This window comes from Gopherus flavomarginatus, chromosome 7 (assembly GCF_025201925.1).
Source record: "Gopherus flavomarginatus isolate rGopFla2 chromosome 7, rGopFla2.mat.asm, whole genome shotgun sequence".
NCBI lineage: Eukaryota > Metazoa > Chordata > Testudines > Testudinidae > Gopherus > Gopherus flavomarginatus.
The window spans coordinates 104,640,529-104,656,610 of NC_066623.1; the positions used below are offsets into that span (position 1 = coordinate 104,640,529).

At 40.1% G+C, this 16,082-nt stretch overlaps 1 protein-coding gene across 2 annotated transcripts in view; it reads left to right on the top strand.

Annotated features, from left to right (window-relative positions):
* The window catches only part of GLIS1 (GLIS family zinc finger 1), a 287,616-nt gene that overhangs the window by 133,323 nt on the left and 138,211 nt on the right, over positions 1-16,082 (top strand). For both annotated transcript variants that reach the window (XM_050962313.1, XM_050962311.1), the window contains exon 3: positions 4,168-5,272. In XM_050962313.1, the coding sequence (XP_050818270.1) occupies positions 4,168-5,272 (1,105 nt within the window). The remainder of the gene's footprint in view (positions 1-4,167; positions 5,273-16,082) is intronic.

The following is a 16,082-nucleotide window of genomic DNA, read 5'->3' on the forward strand; positions in this document are numbered from 1 at the left end:
ATGTGGACAAATTTGAGAAAGTCCAGAGGAGAACAACAAAAATGATTAAAAGTCTAGAAAACACGACCTATGAGAAAAGATTGGAAAAAAATTGGGTTTGTTTAGTCTGGAGGAAAAAAAGACTCAGTGGGGGACATCATAGTGTTCAAGTTCGTAAAAGGTTTTTGTAAAGAAGATGGTGATAAATTGTTCTCCTTAATCACTGAAGACAGCACAAGAAGCAATGGGCTTAAATTGCAGCAAGAGAGATTTAGGTTAGACATAAGAAAAAACCTAACTGTAAGGGTAGTTAAGCACTGGAATAAATTGCCTAGGGAGGCTATGAAATCTCCATCGCTGGAGGTTTTTAAGAACAAGTTAGACAAACACCTCCTCAGGGATGGTCTAGATAACATTTAGTCCCGCCTCAGTACAGGGCACTGGACTAGAGAACATATTGAGGACTACATTTCTAGTCTTATATTTCTATGATTCTAAGATACTAGCTGGAATTGCACACTTGGAGCTCTTATAGGATAGAGCTCTCGTGTAATAATGTAGCTTCAGGGTTTCAGACTGAAAAATAATCATCTTATTTGCTTTTATACAATATCAGATGCAGGGCTGCACAAGAATTTTTGGGGGGCCTAAGACAAAATCTGAAACTGAGGCCCTCCGCCCACCCTTCCAAAAAAATTACCACTTAGGGGAAGCCTCAAGTAGGTAGGGAGAGGAGTGTGTGTGTGTGTGTGTGTGTGTGTGTGTGTGTGTGTGTGTGTGTGTGTGTGCGCGCCAAGCCTGCCCTGTACTCACCCCACAGCGGCAGCTCCTGTCCCACCGGGCTGGGTCCTGCTCCCCACTCTGGGCATTGCAACCCCATACGTCAGGTTGCAGCACTGCTCACTGAAATTTGACAGCCACCTCTCCGTCATGGATGGAGAGGCCACTGAGAGAAACCTGAGTGGTGCTGTGACCTTGTGCATCAGGTCACAGCAGTGCCACTCAGTTTGGGGGCCCTCTCAAACAGGGAACCCAGGGCAAACTGTCTCTTTTGCATGTGTCAACCCCCTCTGCTAGGCAGACCTGATAAGATGTGTGTTCAAATTTTTGTCTGAGGTTTTGTAACCATTATGTTAATATATTAGGGTTTTCCACTGTCTAATTGCCCTTTCCCCTGCTCTGCCCCTCCCCCAAGGCCCTGCCCCTTCTCCAAGGCTTTGCCTCCACTTTCCATCCTCCGTCGCTCACTCCCCCACCCTCACTCATTTTCACCGGAACGGGGCAGGGCGTTGGGAAGAGGGTGAGGACTCTGGGCTAGGGGGTGGGGCCGAGGGGTTTGGAGTGTGGGAGGGGGTTCTGGGCTCATCCTGGGGCAGGGAGTTGGGGTGCAGGAGGAGGTTCAGGGTGCGGGCTCTGGGAGAGAATTTGGGTGCGGGGGGGGCTCGGCTGGAGCACAGGGTTGGGCTGCAGGAGGGGGTGAGGGGTGCAGGTTCTGGGAGGAATTTTGGGTGTGAGGGGGGCTAGAGGCTGGGGCAGGAGGTGTGGGGTGTGGGAGGAATTTTTAGTGCGGGGGGTGCTCAGGACTGGGAGTTAGGGTGCAGGGTGCCGTGCAGGATGTGGGCTCCAGCCGGGCAGTGCTTACCTCAGGTGGCTCCTGGAAGCGGTGGCATGTCCCTGTGGCTCCTAGGCTCAGGGGCAGCCAGGCGGCTCCACACGCTGCCTCTGCCTGCAGGCACTGCCCCCCCACAGCTCCGTTGGCCATGGTTCCCAGCTAATGGGAGCTGTGGAGTTGGCACTTGGGGCAGGGACAGCGCACAGAGACCCCCTAGCCACTCCTGCACCTAGGAGCCAGACGTGCCAGCCACTTCCAGGAGCCGCACGGAGCCAGGGCAGGTAGGGAACCTGCCTTAGCCCTGCTGCACCACCAACCGGACTTTTGGCTTATCAAAATCTCCCAGATTGCGTTTAGTAGCAACTGGGAGATTGAGGCTGATTCCGGGAGACTCTCGACCAATCCAGGAGGGTTGGCAACCCTATAACATATGCCTTCAAATATTGTGATGAGACCTAATATAAAATGGATTAAATAATAGAAAATGTGACTGGTGCGTTGTACTGTAAAACATTTCTCATAATGAGTCTGAGATGGCAGCATTACTACTGAGACGTGAGCTATGCTGGCCGTTCCAAATGAAGGCTTAAAAAACATTGCTACTTCTCTGTCATCTAGTTTGCTTATGCCACATAGTTTACAGGGAGATGGGTTTAGAAATGGTTTAGAGGTTTTAAAAGTGTATTAGGACTGTGTTTTTAAGCCTTGCCATCTTTAAACCCAGATGCCATAGTTACCATGAGACCAACGCTACAAAACTAGAGAGAGAGAAATGATAATGAACTGAGTATGGAAACCACTAAAAATTATTTAAAATAGTATTTTTAAAGTAGTAATGTCACAGTTCAAGATCTGAGTGCTGTATCTCAATGGAAAGTAGGGAATTCTAGTTCTCCAGCGGGATCAAAGCTCTTATACCTAATACTGATGGTTCAAAGGATACTAGATCATAAACCTGTCACAACTAGAAGACTGAATATTTCCAGTACTGAGTCTCAGTGCACTGTAATCTTTTTGACAAATCTCTCCTTGTTGTGGGTATGAATAGTTTTTGTGGGTGTTTTTTTTTAAATTCATAGCTGTTGGAAAGCTGCCCATAGTTGGAACGTTAGAGTAGTCGCAGCAAAAATGGATTAGTGATCAGAATGCAGGTGAAATAGTCAAATTGTAAGATAAATGAATCTACCCCATGGTTCTGTGATTTACCCCATAAATATTTCCATTACATATGTGCACAATACCTGCATGTTTGACTCATCAGTAGCTATCTGGCTATACATGCTGATTATACACACATTGCTCGCTCTTTAAAATTTTTCCAATTTTGTCTTAAATGTGGTTTCCTTAAAAACTTGCTGAATAACCATAGTTGCCTCAGTGTTTGCAGTATTACCCACAATCCTCTGTAGTGTGAAATTCACTCATGTGAAGAGGGCCAGCACAAGCCCTATATACTACGTAAACTGCAGGAATATCTAGGGAACAGCTGCTAATAGTGAGAAATAATGCAGACACAGTTATATCCGCTATGACAAATATTTATAAGAGAGATAAAACTTTGTGCTTTAGGGCATAAGCCAACCACTGATTGCCTGGAAGAAAATATTAGGAAAAAACTTCTCCTATAGGCAGATTTATTTCAAAATTGTCTATTATGGAGTTTTTTAGACCCTTCCGCATGAGTCAATTTGTATAGCCCAGTGTTAGAACAAGACTAAATGGATCTGATCTGATGTGGCAATTCTTATGTTCCTAACTCTATTTAGTTACCTAAGGCATGGGTTCCTACCTTAGGGGTTGTGACTCTCAGTAGGATCTTGAACAAATCCAGGGAATCAAAGCTACCCTACCCTTCCCACATTACCAAACGGCAGATGGGGCCTGGCTAGATCCCAGCTGAATAAAAATGGGGTGATCTGGTAGGGAAAAGGTTGAGAATCACTGATCTAAGGCAACTAGCGGGGTTTTTTTTAATTGATGATTATTGTACATTGTAATAGTGGCCAGCAGTTCCCATTATTCCTTTATATTCCCTTTGTTCAGCTGATCAGAATTTTTCTTCAAACAAATGCCTTGTGAATTGAAAGTTTGTAAATTTTGTAATGGTGAATGTCTCTAGAGAGTGTGAGCAAAATTAACGCCACCACTATGAGCTATGGGAGAACTCCAAAACACTTTCCCTGTGTGCTCTAATGAAAATGCTTTGTTCAAAAAGCTCAAAAAACTAAAAAATGGCTAAAGCCTTAAACTTCACACTTTTGTCTGTTGTTTTGTCCAACCTGTACATTGACCCTATAGATTGTGATTGATGAGTTGCCAGTAGTAGCAGGCTGGAGGGGGAGTTTGTACAATGTGTAACCCACTGTGTAAAATTAATCCCATATAAAATGACGCTACCTTTACAAGACCACAGAGGAAACATTGCAGGATTTTTTAAGTTAATTGTTTGAAGACACCAGACATTGTGCAGTAGAGAATAAGTGGTTTCATTCTCCGGGGCATAATAAATGTGGCATCTTGTACAAAAATCAAAAATTCTCCCACAGTTAGTGATGTTTAATGAAACTGTATTACAGGTCTCCCAGGTTTCAAGACTCGGTCGATTCTTCCACTTTGTGCATGAATGGAAGTCACCCAGCTCAGCACATTAAGCAAGAGTGCCCAGGTGATTATAAGGTTCTTTCGGAGGTTTCTGCACATAGAAGGACTACAGAGGGAATGGAGCTGCGAGCCTCTGGTAGTCTGCATCCTGAAATAGACCTAATGAATAATAGCTTTACAAATTCACTTTCATCATACTTGTTTAATAATGAACATAGCTCCTCCCTGGGTTCATTGTCCTTTGGCAGTCCTCAACATTCAGCCAGGCTACAATCAAGCAACCTGAAGAAAAGATGCATCTCTGTTATGCCATCTTCAGCTGAAGGAATTGATATTACAGCTATTATCCGCACGTCGCAGACATCACTGGTCACCTGCGTGAATGGTTTGCGGACTAATTCAGCTGGCATTTCCTCTCATCCTGTGGAGATCAGTCACCACAGTGCTCAGAAATCATCTCGTCTCCAGTCTTGCTCTCAGCCTGGGCACCCTTGCAGTCTTCCCTCTCCTTCAGCATGCCTTGTACCTATTTCCACTGAATGTGACAGAGGTGACTGTGATCCGCTACAAATGCAGCAAATAGAGGAAAATGCAAGTCTTAACCTTATGATGAATGGTACTAGTATTCCTCAGCAAGACACCTCGCACAGCAGCCAGAAGGTGAGTTTCTTAAAACAAGAACCGGTCGATGATTATTCCTCTAACACAGATCTCTTTCGGCATCGTCAGGGGCTGCCACCGCCGCCTTATCATTTACACCAGCAGCTAAGCCAGACTCAAGGGACTTTGCCTCATTTACACATCTCCGTGTCTCCAAAGTCCCTTCAGCCCAGCGAAGGAGATGAACAAGAGATCTGCAGTGGCAAACAGGTCTGTCGGTGGATTGACTGCAATGCCACTTATGACCAACAAGATGAACTGGTCAGACACCTAGAAAAAACACACATTGACCAGAGGAAGGGAGAGGACTTTACTTGCTTCTGGGCTGGCTGTGTCCGTCGTTATAAGCCTTTCAATGCTCGTTACAAACTGCTGATTCATATGAGGGTTCATTCTGGAGAAAAACCAAACAAGTGTATGGTAAGTCTGGAATCTGTTTGTTTGAACAGAAACATGCTACTCTGCTCACTCACTGGCTCGCTCTCTTCAATATTATTCAAATATAATTATTGTACTTTTCTGTAGCTTGGTTTGTTCTAAGGAGAATTGGGGAAGGAACTTAATTTTAAAGAAATGTTTGAGTAATAAATATTGTAGCTCTTGGAAAAGAGAGTCAGTCCCCTTATATGAAAGCTTAACTTTTAATACAACGGTTTATTTTTTAATATTCATTAAAGCATCAAGTAAAATGATGATCAAAGCCAGCAGCAGTCATTTAACATAAAATAAGGATCACTGAACCTCGGGTGACATTTTAAATAAAGAAACGTAAAACTCATCTAATTAAATTCTTTTCATTCCTCTTTCTCAACAATAACCCATGGAGTTAATAGTGCAAAAGTTTGAAATGGTAGTTGGGAAAAGAAAAAGAATCATATTAAGGATTTAAAATGGTTAAAAAATCAGAATATCTTGAGATTTTCTCAGGTTGTTAGGGATTGGTTTTAGCGGGGTTGTTTTGTTTTTTGAACTTGCAAAATAGAGTTCTAAAAAAATAAAACCCTTTGTTCTCCTCTGATCAAGCTATTGTAAACAACATCAGCACTCCAAAAAGGGGATCTTGAGAATAGCACTGTCTGTTCATCTGCATCCTATGACGATAATACGGCCAAATTAAAATAAAAGTTAATGACTTCCATAGAGCTTTCCATATGCAGGGAGGAGTAATAATATAAGACCTTGAATAGACTAGATAAAACTAAGCAAGTTTGACATGAGCTTCCAAACTAAGCCATGAGATTTTCAAAGCTTTCTTTGTGTACTGTTGTTTATTAAAAAAAAAAAAAAATCAAAGGAATAATTGCACCAGCAGGTCATGGCAGTCAATTGACACAATTTCCCCCCATTATTGTATTGGTAGCAAAATCTTATAGCAAGAAATACTGGTAAGAAGGTCAGGCCAGGATGAAGTCCATTATGAGGCCTGTGTATATGTGTGTGTGTGTCTATATGATAAGAGCATATATATATATGGTGATAGAAATGTCTCAAGGCCTTGTGTCAAGTATTAATGATGGGTTGGAGGGGAGGAAAAGTAATATGCAACATTTCTTGCTTTGCCAGAGAATAATGCCACATCACCGTAACAACTTTTAATTTGCCTTAGATATCTTAATGTTATTTCGATATTAGTATTATTCAATAAGTATTCCATATAACCATGTATATGGAATAACAGTGGAAATAATGGAAGCAGTGAGGCATCATTATCTAGTTGCTTGTCACATTTTAAGAGTGACAACTGTATGTGTCTAATTTATCAAGCAAGAGTACTTATACAAATAATTACCTTTTGCCTCAGTTTCATAGGTAGCACCAACATCTCTTGTAAAAGCACTAAGGAATTTAAACTCCTTACAGTTATTTTTATTGCCGTAAATGTTAAAACAACAATGAAAACCCCTTTCTTTTAAATAAAAATGTAATGAAACTGCTAAACCATCTGGATTTCTCAATGGAACTGGCTTTTTAATCACTTATAAAGAAATGAAAACAATCTCTCCTCTTCATTTCTTTCAGGGTTTTTTAAGGAAAATGATAAAATGGGGAAAGTTGGTTAGCTTTTCTATGATGATGAAAGACATAGTAGAGAGTGCTAGATTTACTCAGGTAGGAGATGGAAACTTTTTCATTTTCGCTAAGATGCATATTTGACAGCTATTGTATAGCAGATTTCTAATGTTACATTCCCAGTCAGTCTTTGTATAGGAGTCTATGTATACCACAGAAGTTAGTTCATATAACACTAAACATTTCCCCCTTTCAGTCACTTTGTTAGTCTGCATTAAATAATTGGCTATTGACAACATCTCAAGAATTTAGTGTTGTGAAAGGCCTGATGAAAACCTGCATATCGAAATGCTGGAAATATGTATGTAGTCTTGGCATGTAAATATATAAAGCGCTGTTTCATTACAGCTGACAGTGTAATCACTCCAATACTCTGTGTGCTCCAGAGAGAATTAAGAGCATAACGTCACATGAGCAGTTAACTCCTTCCATAGCCAGAACAAAAATAGTGACTATTAGCAGGTCATAATAATTGAGACCTGGAGTCCTATGTTATAGTAAAACCAGACCTTTGGGGCATATTAAAAATGCATCTTTTTTGCAAATCTAGCTTCCTGCTGTTGAAAACATTTGATCTAGCAGTGCAATCTGAAGCCACAGACTTGTCTCCTTAAAATTATTATCCACAAACGGGGATCATTTGCCTGCTGAATAACATTCCATTTTTAAAAAAAGATTTCTTTGTGTTTTCTTTGTGCTATGATGTTATGCCATTTTACGTTATTGGTTATCTTTTGATGGGGTAATAACTGTGCAATTAACCCTGGAAATTAATACGGCAATTCATTTTGCATCAATTGAGGTCTTAGATTTTGTTTTGTTATGTTTAGTGGAGTGTCCTGTTCAGTAACTTTGCATCTCTTGGTATTTGTAGTGGGGATTTTCTTTCATTGCTTACAATTACCCATTGTGCACACTTCTACCTCCTTTTTGAGGCTGCTAATTTTCTTCTTTCTTTTGCCTGGTAAGATTGCTGGCGAAGTAGGTATTGGGACTGTTTGGGGCGGTTAGCACAAATAGCACTCAATCCATATAAATAAAAGTTTTCTTCCATGTAAAATTATTAATTTCTTATGACAGGCTTTGCTACTATGTATTGTAATAGACAAAGGAATTTTGGAATTCAAGCCACTTGAGAACAGGAAATACATGAGACATTTTGATTGAAAAGTAAATGGTTCACTAAAACTGCAGTTAATCCTTTTATTATCTTTCCAACAGCAGTTTCCACAATACTTTCATGAGGTAAGCTTCTTCCAGTCCAACTGTAACACTCTCTCATCATTACAGCTGGTTTAAATTTAGCTAGCATGCTTCTTTCTCTACTACCAACGGTCGAAAGGCAAAATGACATCCGCTGTAGAGGAACTACTGAGATTTTGGGTACTTCTTGTGCTTTCTGCATTTTGTTGCCAAAACCTGGACTCTGAGTATTCTCCTTTCCTATTCAGTTATATGTTCTAATTAAGCTGTGTCTTCTCTTCATTGTGTTCCTTGTGTTTGATTTTTTCCTTGGGCTCTGCAAGTAGTCTAAAGGAAACTACCTAATCTCTCTGCAATATCCTGTTATGTTTCATACTTAACTCATGTTGTTTTAGTTTTATTAAATTTGGGGTTCATCTGCATTATAATCAAAAATATATCCAACAAAAATAATGATGCAATGTACTTAAGACTTCAACTTTTGAAGATTAATTTCATGCTTTTTTAGATTTGATGTCCCAGACAATTGGAATTTTGATTGTCTGAGACAGCAAAAATTAGCAAGCTTAAATGGTTTTCATTTAAAAAAATATTTCTCATAGCTGCATCTTTTGTTGTCTTTCAGTTCTACCAGCATTTTGATGTATGGAATAATAGTAATCCCTAAATACTGTAGACTAACCAGAAATCCCTGTTTGAGAATGTAAATATATGGCTGCTTGTTTAGTCTTGTTAGGCCTAAAATTGTTTGATTTGGATAAAACCACTGTTGGGTCATCTTTTTCAGTCCCTTCTTCAAACTTGGGCAACTAAGAGTGAAGAGAAATAAGAAAATCTCATTTCTACTTATGCAATTTATTTATGTTTATAGAAACTAGTCATCATAAATTGCGGTGCTCCTGTAAACCACCAGTGATAATGGCTTGACAGCTGGCCTGGCTCTCAATCATTAACATATCTAGTTCAGTTATCTTAAAGAAGCAAACTATGTAGCCTGTTGTTTTCACTCTTGCTTTCTCTTGTCCAACTCCGTGGTGTCCTACACCTACTTGTCACATCTTGTTCCTTCTTTGATTGCAAGCTCTTTGGAGTAGACACTCTCTTTTATTTTATGTATGCATTGTATGCAGTGCACAAGTGGGGGAGGACAAATGGGCATGACCCCCACCTCCAATAATTGGCAGGAGCACAGAACTCCTCCATCCCCAAGGCCACAGCAGATGGAGAGAGCTCCTCTGGCCCAGTGGCTCAGTGGGAGCACAGAACATGCCCCCCAAAAACCAGTGAAATTTTAAATTCCTGAGCATGCCCTTGGGCCTGACCTGGCTGGGGTTTTTGGTTGCAACTGCTGAACCAAAAAAAATCTATTTATGTTGTTAAGAATTAGCCCTTTTAATCTAAACATAGTAACTTGTTAATCAGTTCCGACGGAGTAGGTATTATAATAGCCCCATTACAGATAGGGAAACTGAGGCACAAAGAAATTAAGTGATTTGCCTAAGTGCACTTAAAGAATATGCATCATGGGCAGCATTAGAACTCAAGAGTTCCTGGCCCCAGATCTTGTGCTCAGGCCACTACATCACATTAGCTAACCATCTACCTCTTTAAAATTGCTACCCATGTTGCAGTTCTCTGTACCAAGAGCTATATAAATAAGTAACAGTACTACTAGACTTTCTCTATGTATTTTGTATGGGTGGTTTAGAATTTCACAGGCCTTTTAAAACTTTAAGCATCAAAAGGGCCTGATGCATTTGGTAACTAATCAGGGGTTTTAACTTGATTACTACACCTATGCTGTGCAGCCAATGAGGAATCTGTTTTGATCAAAATGCAGCAAGGTGTGTTCATCAGCAGGAAAATTCCATACTTGTGCATCCAGTTACCTGATTTATATAACTATATGTGCATTGATATGTGTGTAGTTTAAGGAAACTCAGGTCCACATCCTTTCTGTAACTCAGTTCCTTCATCTGTAAAATGAAGCTAATGCTGACCTGCCTTAAAGAAGTAGTGTAAGGGCGATTTCATTTATGTTTGTAAAATGTTTCCAGATCTCTGAATGGAAGGTGTTGTGGGAGCACAGAACAATAATGCACAGATGCCAGGGATAGTATTTTCAGAAATGCTAGTGTTGGCCTAACTTTGCTGCCATTAAAGTCAATGGTAAAAAACACTCACTCTACCCAAGAGTATAACCACATTCCCAGAAGTCCTTTTTTTTATTGAATCTGACATATGCATCTCCCATACAGCACTTCCTGATGCTGTCTAGGAACTGGAGGGTTAAGAGCTTTGTGTGGTGAGGAGGAGGAGGACAGTAAGTCAGTGGTTTGGTGATAATACTAAGTGTATTTGTTTATTTAAACCGCTGCAGATTGTCCGTTACAGATAGTCTTGAATGCACTGAAAGATTGGACAGCAGGATGGCACATGAAATTTAACTTTGATGCATGTAAGCAAGTCTGAACTTTTTATATGCTATATGTGGTTGAGCTCTGAATTTGCAGGGTCCTGTGAAGCAAATGGTTTAGAAGTGATTGTGTGTAGTTGGCTCAATGAGGGTGATCGTTCACTGATCAGCGGCAATTAAAAAGAAAATGAAATTCTTTGGTGCATTAAAGAGAGAGAAGATAGTATAGACAATATTTTTGTCCTAAAAGGCTTGGGACCTATCTACTTGAAGGACCACATCTGTCCTCAAGCTGTACTGCCATAGGTACAGTCAGCAGAGTTTCTTGTGGTGGATTCCCCTCGACTTCTATGAAAGTCCTCAGCTTTGGAACCAGCTTCCCACTTTGGCCCAAAATAGCCATAATTTGTTGACCTTCAGGGCATGCATGCATCTATTTGATAAGGCTGATGCAGAGGGAGCAGTTTGATTGGGGTTAGATGTGCGTGGGATGGGACTTATGGGACCTCGACAAGAAATTGAGTTTTGGTGGCTGTTATGAGGTTGTCTGCTAATTGTTATCTGTGTTCCTCTAATTTGTGTTGGGACACCTAGGGTTTTGGATAGGTGCCTCTCTCTTTACATTTGTATAAATCTACATTAATCTAAAAAAATCGATTCTAACTGCCACCGTTTAACACCCTCTTCTAAGGGACTGTGTTCAACTTTGGTCATGCTATCTTCAGAAAGTGACATAGACGATTGAAGAGATGAAGAGAAGGGTAATACGGAAGGTTAGAGGTACAGCATGGGACTTTCATAAGAATTATTCCTTTCATAAGGAAGAAGACTCTATTTGCATGGATCTTTATTTCAATTGACTTGATCAAATTATTCAGGGGTGAGGAGGGCATAGTTAAAATATAAGTCACTCCATTCATTTGCTATCTATATGTTGGTTGGGCTGCTATGTTTATGCAGAAACAATCACCATGGCATATAGGCTTTACTATTGATTCTTCATGAGAGATCAAGAAAACATTTATGAAAATAAATTCAGTGCATTTAGAATCACTAAAAGGAACTACCACTCTAATAGAGTGTGTACTCAACCTGTGAAACTCACTGTCATAAGACATAGTCAAATCAGATATTGTGGCTGGGTTTTTAAAGGGCTGCATAACTTCCTGACCACTAATAAAGTTTGTAGTTATGCAGTCTAAAAACAGGAGTAATGAAGCACAGTTGTGCAGGAGGTAAGCTGATCACCTGATGGGTTCAAGGATGGAATTTTTATCTTTCTGTACCACATTGCACAATTGGCAAGGTATATATGAGGAGGGGGAGGTCATTTTCCTCCAAAGCTGCAGATCTTAGAAAACTAAATACTTCAGGATGCTGAAAAAGCGTAACCAATGGCGTGGTCCAGTGTGGAGATTTTAATATTCTCCCAGTTACTGTACCATTTGTCACTTCCATGTCATATGCAAAAGTGAACTAGTCACTCCAGGACTCTCCTCCTACATTGACCAGAGTCATTCAAGTTCATTTTCTGATAATATAGGATAAACTATGCCCAGAGTCAAATCTTAAAATATATTAGCTGCAGCCTGCCATCTCTGGCTGCCAAAGACCAATATTCCAGGCAGTGCTCCCAATCCTCCTTGGAAAATTTCTCCTATGCTCTCTTTACCTCCCTTTACCCAACTGGCATGCAAAAATAACATCTCACTATCATTATCCACTTGTCACACAGAACTTAGGGAACAGTGATGCTTTCTCATTGTAAGACACTAGGAATTATTTGCAGCTCTGCTATGGTCAGACTCTGGGTGATATTCCAAACAAAGATTCATTTGAAGCCCACTCTTAGCACTGATCCATAGACCTCTTGAGGGGAGTCTCCTTTTGAAGATATTCTGGAACCAGCCTCCAACTCCCAATTCATTCCAGCTGCAATATCACAATATCAGTTTCTTTGCAACCCAGATCAATGGATTGGACCAAATGGTCACATCTGAGGATGCAAAAGTTGAAATTCCTTCCCAATTCCAAGCAGCTGGTTTGCAATAACTTGTATAGATTTTAGCCTAGCTTACTATTTCCCATGTTGCAAAAATGTGACAAGATTTCTTTCTCTCTGTGCATCTCTTCTGGGATTGAATTGCCCATCAGTTTCACTGTATGAATCTGCCCATTGGTAAAGATCAAGTGATACAACCTAAAGTAATCAGTTTTATTCTCCATCTAGTCATAAGTATTGCAAAACAGTAAATATAACTGTGAGTTTTCTTTTCTCTGTAGGAAAGTCTTAATATTATAAAAATGCCTAAAAGATATGTCCAACAGTTGAGCCCCAGAAGAGTAATTTAGCTGAGTCTCAACAGCATTTCAATAAGGCAGATTTTCTCTAGAAGGTCCAGTTAAGAAGGCTATTCATAGTGGGCCAACTGCAGTTGAGCAGAGTGCAATAACCTTCCATCTGGAAGCAATGTGAGCGTACTCTTATTATCAAAAATAATTTCACATCCTTGTTTAGTCTTCCATCTGAATATTATTAATTTTATAAATACAGAGGTTGATAGGCTTTAAAATTCTAAGCTCTAAAATGAAGTATTAGGGAATGTATCCCTTAGGTTAGGCGCTTTGCCTCACTTGATTTCAAAGCATGTTCTGGGTGGGGATTATTAAAAATGGCATGAGATTCTTCTGAAATTTCAGCAATTTAGCCTTTTTAAAAACCAGTTAGAGGACAAACAAAAGCTTGGATCACCTGACTGAGGGTTGGGTCAAATTGAAAAAACAATAAAATAAAAAAAATTGTCAACAATATACTCATTAACATCTCTTATTAGGCCAGTACATTTTAATGCCGTGTATTGTGAAATGTCATTTAATAATTATGTTAATCTGCATTTGCAGTCAGCACAAAGGTCTTATAGTATAGTCTCAAGGGAGAAGGAGGAATTTAGTGCACATCAAAAACTTTATATAGTAATGTGTACAGTTGGATCTCAGTTCTAAAAAGAGATATTATTGTTATTTCAGGAAAAACCACCAGTAGCTGGCCTTTTAACAACCTTATGGGAAATAAAAAGGAATGGTTGTCAGAGCATGATCCTTGTATCTGTGTACAGCTCACTGTTGGCCAGTTCTGATACTCTTATACTGAGTAGTATTTTATTGGACAAGTAGTCTTGTAGATTTCAGTGGAGCCACTTGTCAGGTAAGGATGGGATTCACAGAGGTATTTAGGCGCCTAACTACCTTTTTGAATTCAAGGTGCTGTTCAGACTGTGTCAGACTCTGACCCCCTCTGACTTTTGGCAAAACTCCTATTCCAAAGTTACCACAAGTATCCATCAATTTTGGATAGCTCTTTTTGGGGGAGGACGCAGATTGATAGTGCACCTAGATGCTAAGCGCCCAATGAAATTCAGGTTCTAGATGTCTCAGACTAGGCATCCAATAATTAAATCACTGAAACTCCGTGGACACTTCTGGAAATTTTGTTATTAGCCTTTGTGTCCCTGAGATTCCCCCAATGTAAAATGAGATTAATAATATTCATGGCACAGGGGTGTTGTGAGGACTAATTAATGCAATGTATTTTTATTATTATCATGCATTGCATTAATGGGCCTAATAATAATAACAACAGATCTATAATAACACTTTGTGCCTCAATAGCTCCTTTCATTTAAGGATCTCAAAGCACTTTACAAACAATAATTAATCCTCACAATGGTGATAATTGTGACCACTTCACAGGTAGATAAACTCAGGCAGAGATTCTGGGCTAAGTTCTGTTCCCATTTACACAAGTGTGAATCCAGAATTACTCTGAATTTATACCTGTTCAAATGAGATCAGAATATGGCCCAGAGAGCTTCACCTACAGCTTGCTCTGAGTCACACTGAGCCCTTGGCAGAAATGGGAAGAGAAAGAACTAGTTTCTCTTTAATTGTTTTCTCTTCCACCTATTTCTTCAGCATGCTTTGGGACCTGATCCTGCAAACCCTTATTCACACAAGGAGCCCCATCCACTTCTATAGCATTACTTGCAGGATCAAGCTTTTGTTTGGCTTGGTGGTGGCTTTTGAAGACAATACTGTAGCTATCAACTGATCTGACTCTGTATAATGTCTTCAGGGTACCTGTATTTTTTGTGTAGAAAGGTAACTCTCAAGGTGTGGTGGGCAGTTTTTTTGCTGAGATACATGTTAGATAGCTGTACATTTATATCACAGACATCTGTCATTGCCTGCCTTTTCTATTCACATCTCTGTGTTAGTCACTGAACCAAAGAACAATGCGAGTTTTATTTCTGAGACTGGACTTGCTGTCTACAGCAGTGTGCCCTCTGGCTCTCATATTTTTATTGTTGTGCATAGATAACATATGTGTGAAGAGATCCTACAGTCAGGTACAGCATAACTGCAATATTAAATAATTGACCCTGATCTTTCTTTTGAAACTGCATCCAAAGCATTCAAAAGTGGGAAATGGAAAAAGCATGTTCTCATAATCCTGCTCAGTAAAGTTTGCACAACTGCTCTTTGTTTCATCATCCCAACAATAAATCTTTCATTTTTGCCAACTGAGAATGCCTACCAAATCTGCAAATGATTACTTCCCTGAATTGTGTTGGTATTCTTGCAATACATTTTTCTTACGTGGGTAATGATAAAATAGGAATCCATCAAAAATATTTTATTACCTGGCTGAGAGCCTTTTACGAAGCACTTTTGATGCAGGGAGATTCTTCCAAGCATTTTAGAACCAATGCTTACAACTTTCCTTTAACCCTTGCAATGAGGTCAGACAAAGAAAAACATTCCCTGGGAATGTCAAAATCAAAGTTAGTCAATCAGTGACCAGTAGGACATCAGTCTTGGGTATCAGTTTAACCAGCAGCCCCTGAATTGGGAGTAAGAGCATGTTACTTGAACATATATTTGTAAAGAATATTTTGTTACTGTTAGATTATAAGGCTGATGGATTTCAGACTGGTGGAAAACTTGTAAAACTAATCTGCTATGTCCGCATTGATAATAATTTGTGTGTGTGTGTGTGTGTGTGTGTGTGTGTGTGTGTGTGTGTGTGAGAGAGAGAGAGAGAATACACACACGCACACACACACAATAAATATACATTACCTATCTACACCTATGTATAAAATACGGTATCTGTATGTATAAGAGATGGAGGAAGCATTGTTGATGTCCTAACCAATGGCTAGGAAGACAGAAGCCTGAGATCCAGTCCTGGTTCTCACATTGACATGTTGTGTGGTTTTGAGCAGTTCATTTCACTTGTCTTCTGACTCAGTTTCCTCATCTGCAGAATGGAGATAACAGTATTTGCATGCCTTATTGGGGTCTTTAGAGGACTGCAGTAGGGCAGCTGCCCTGCTCCTAAAAAAGGCTAGGCTGATTGGGGAAGCAACCACAGCTGGGGCCACACCCCAATCAGGCCACAGCTGGCCCTATAAAATGGCTATGAGCCAGGAACTGAGTCAGTCTCTCTCCAGCTTTAGAGGGAGAACGACCCGGGAGCTC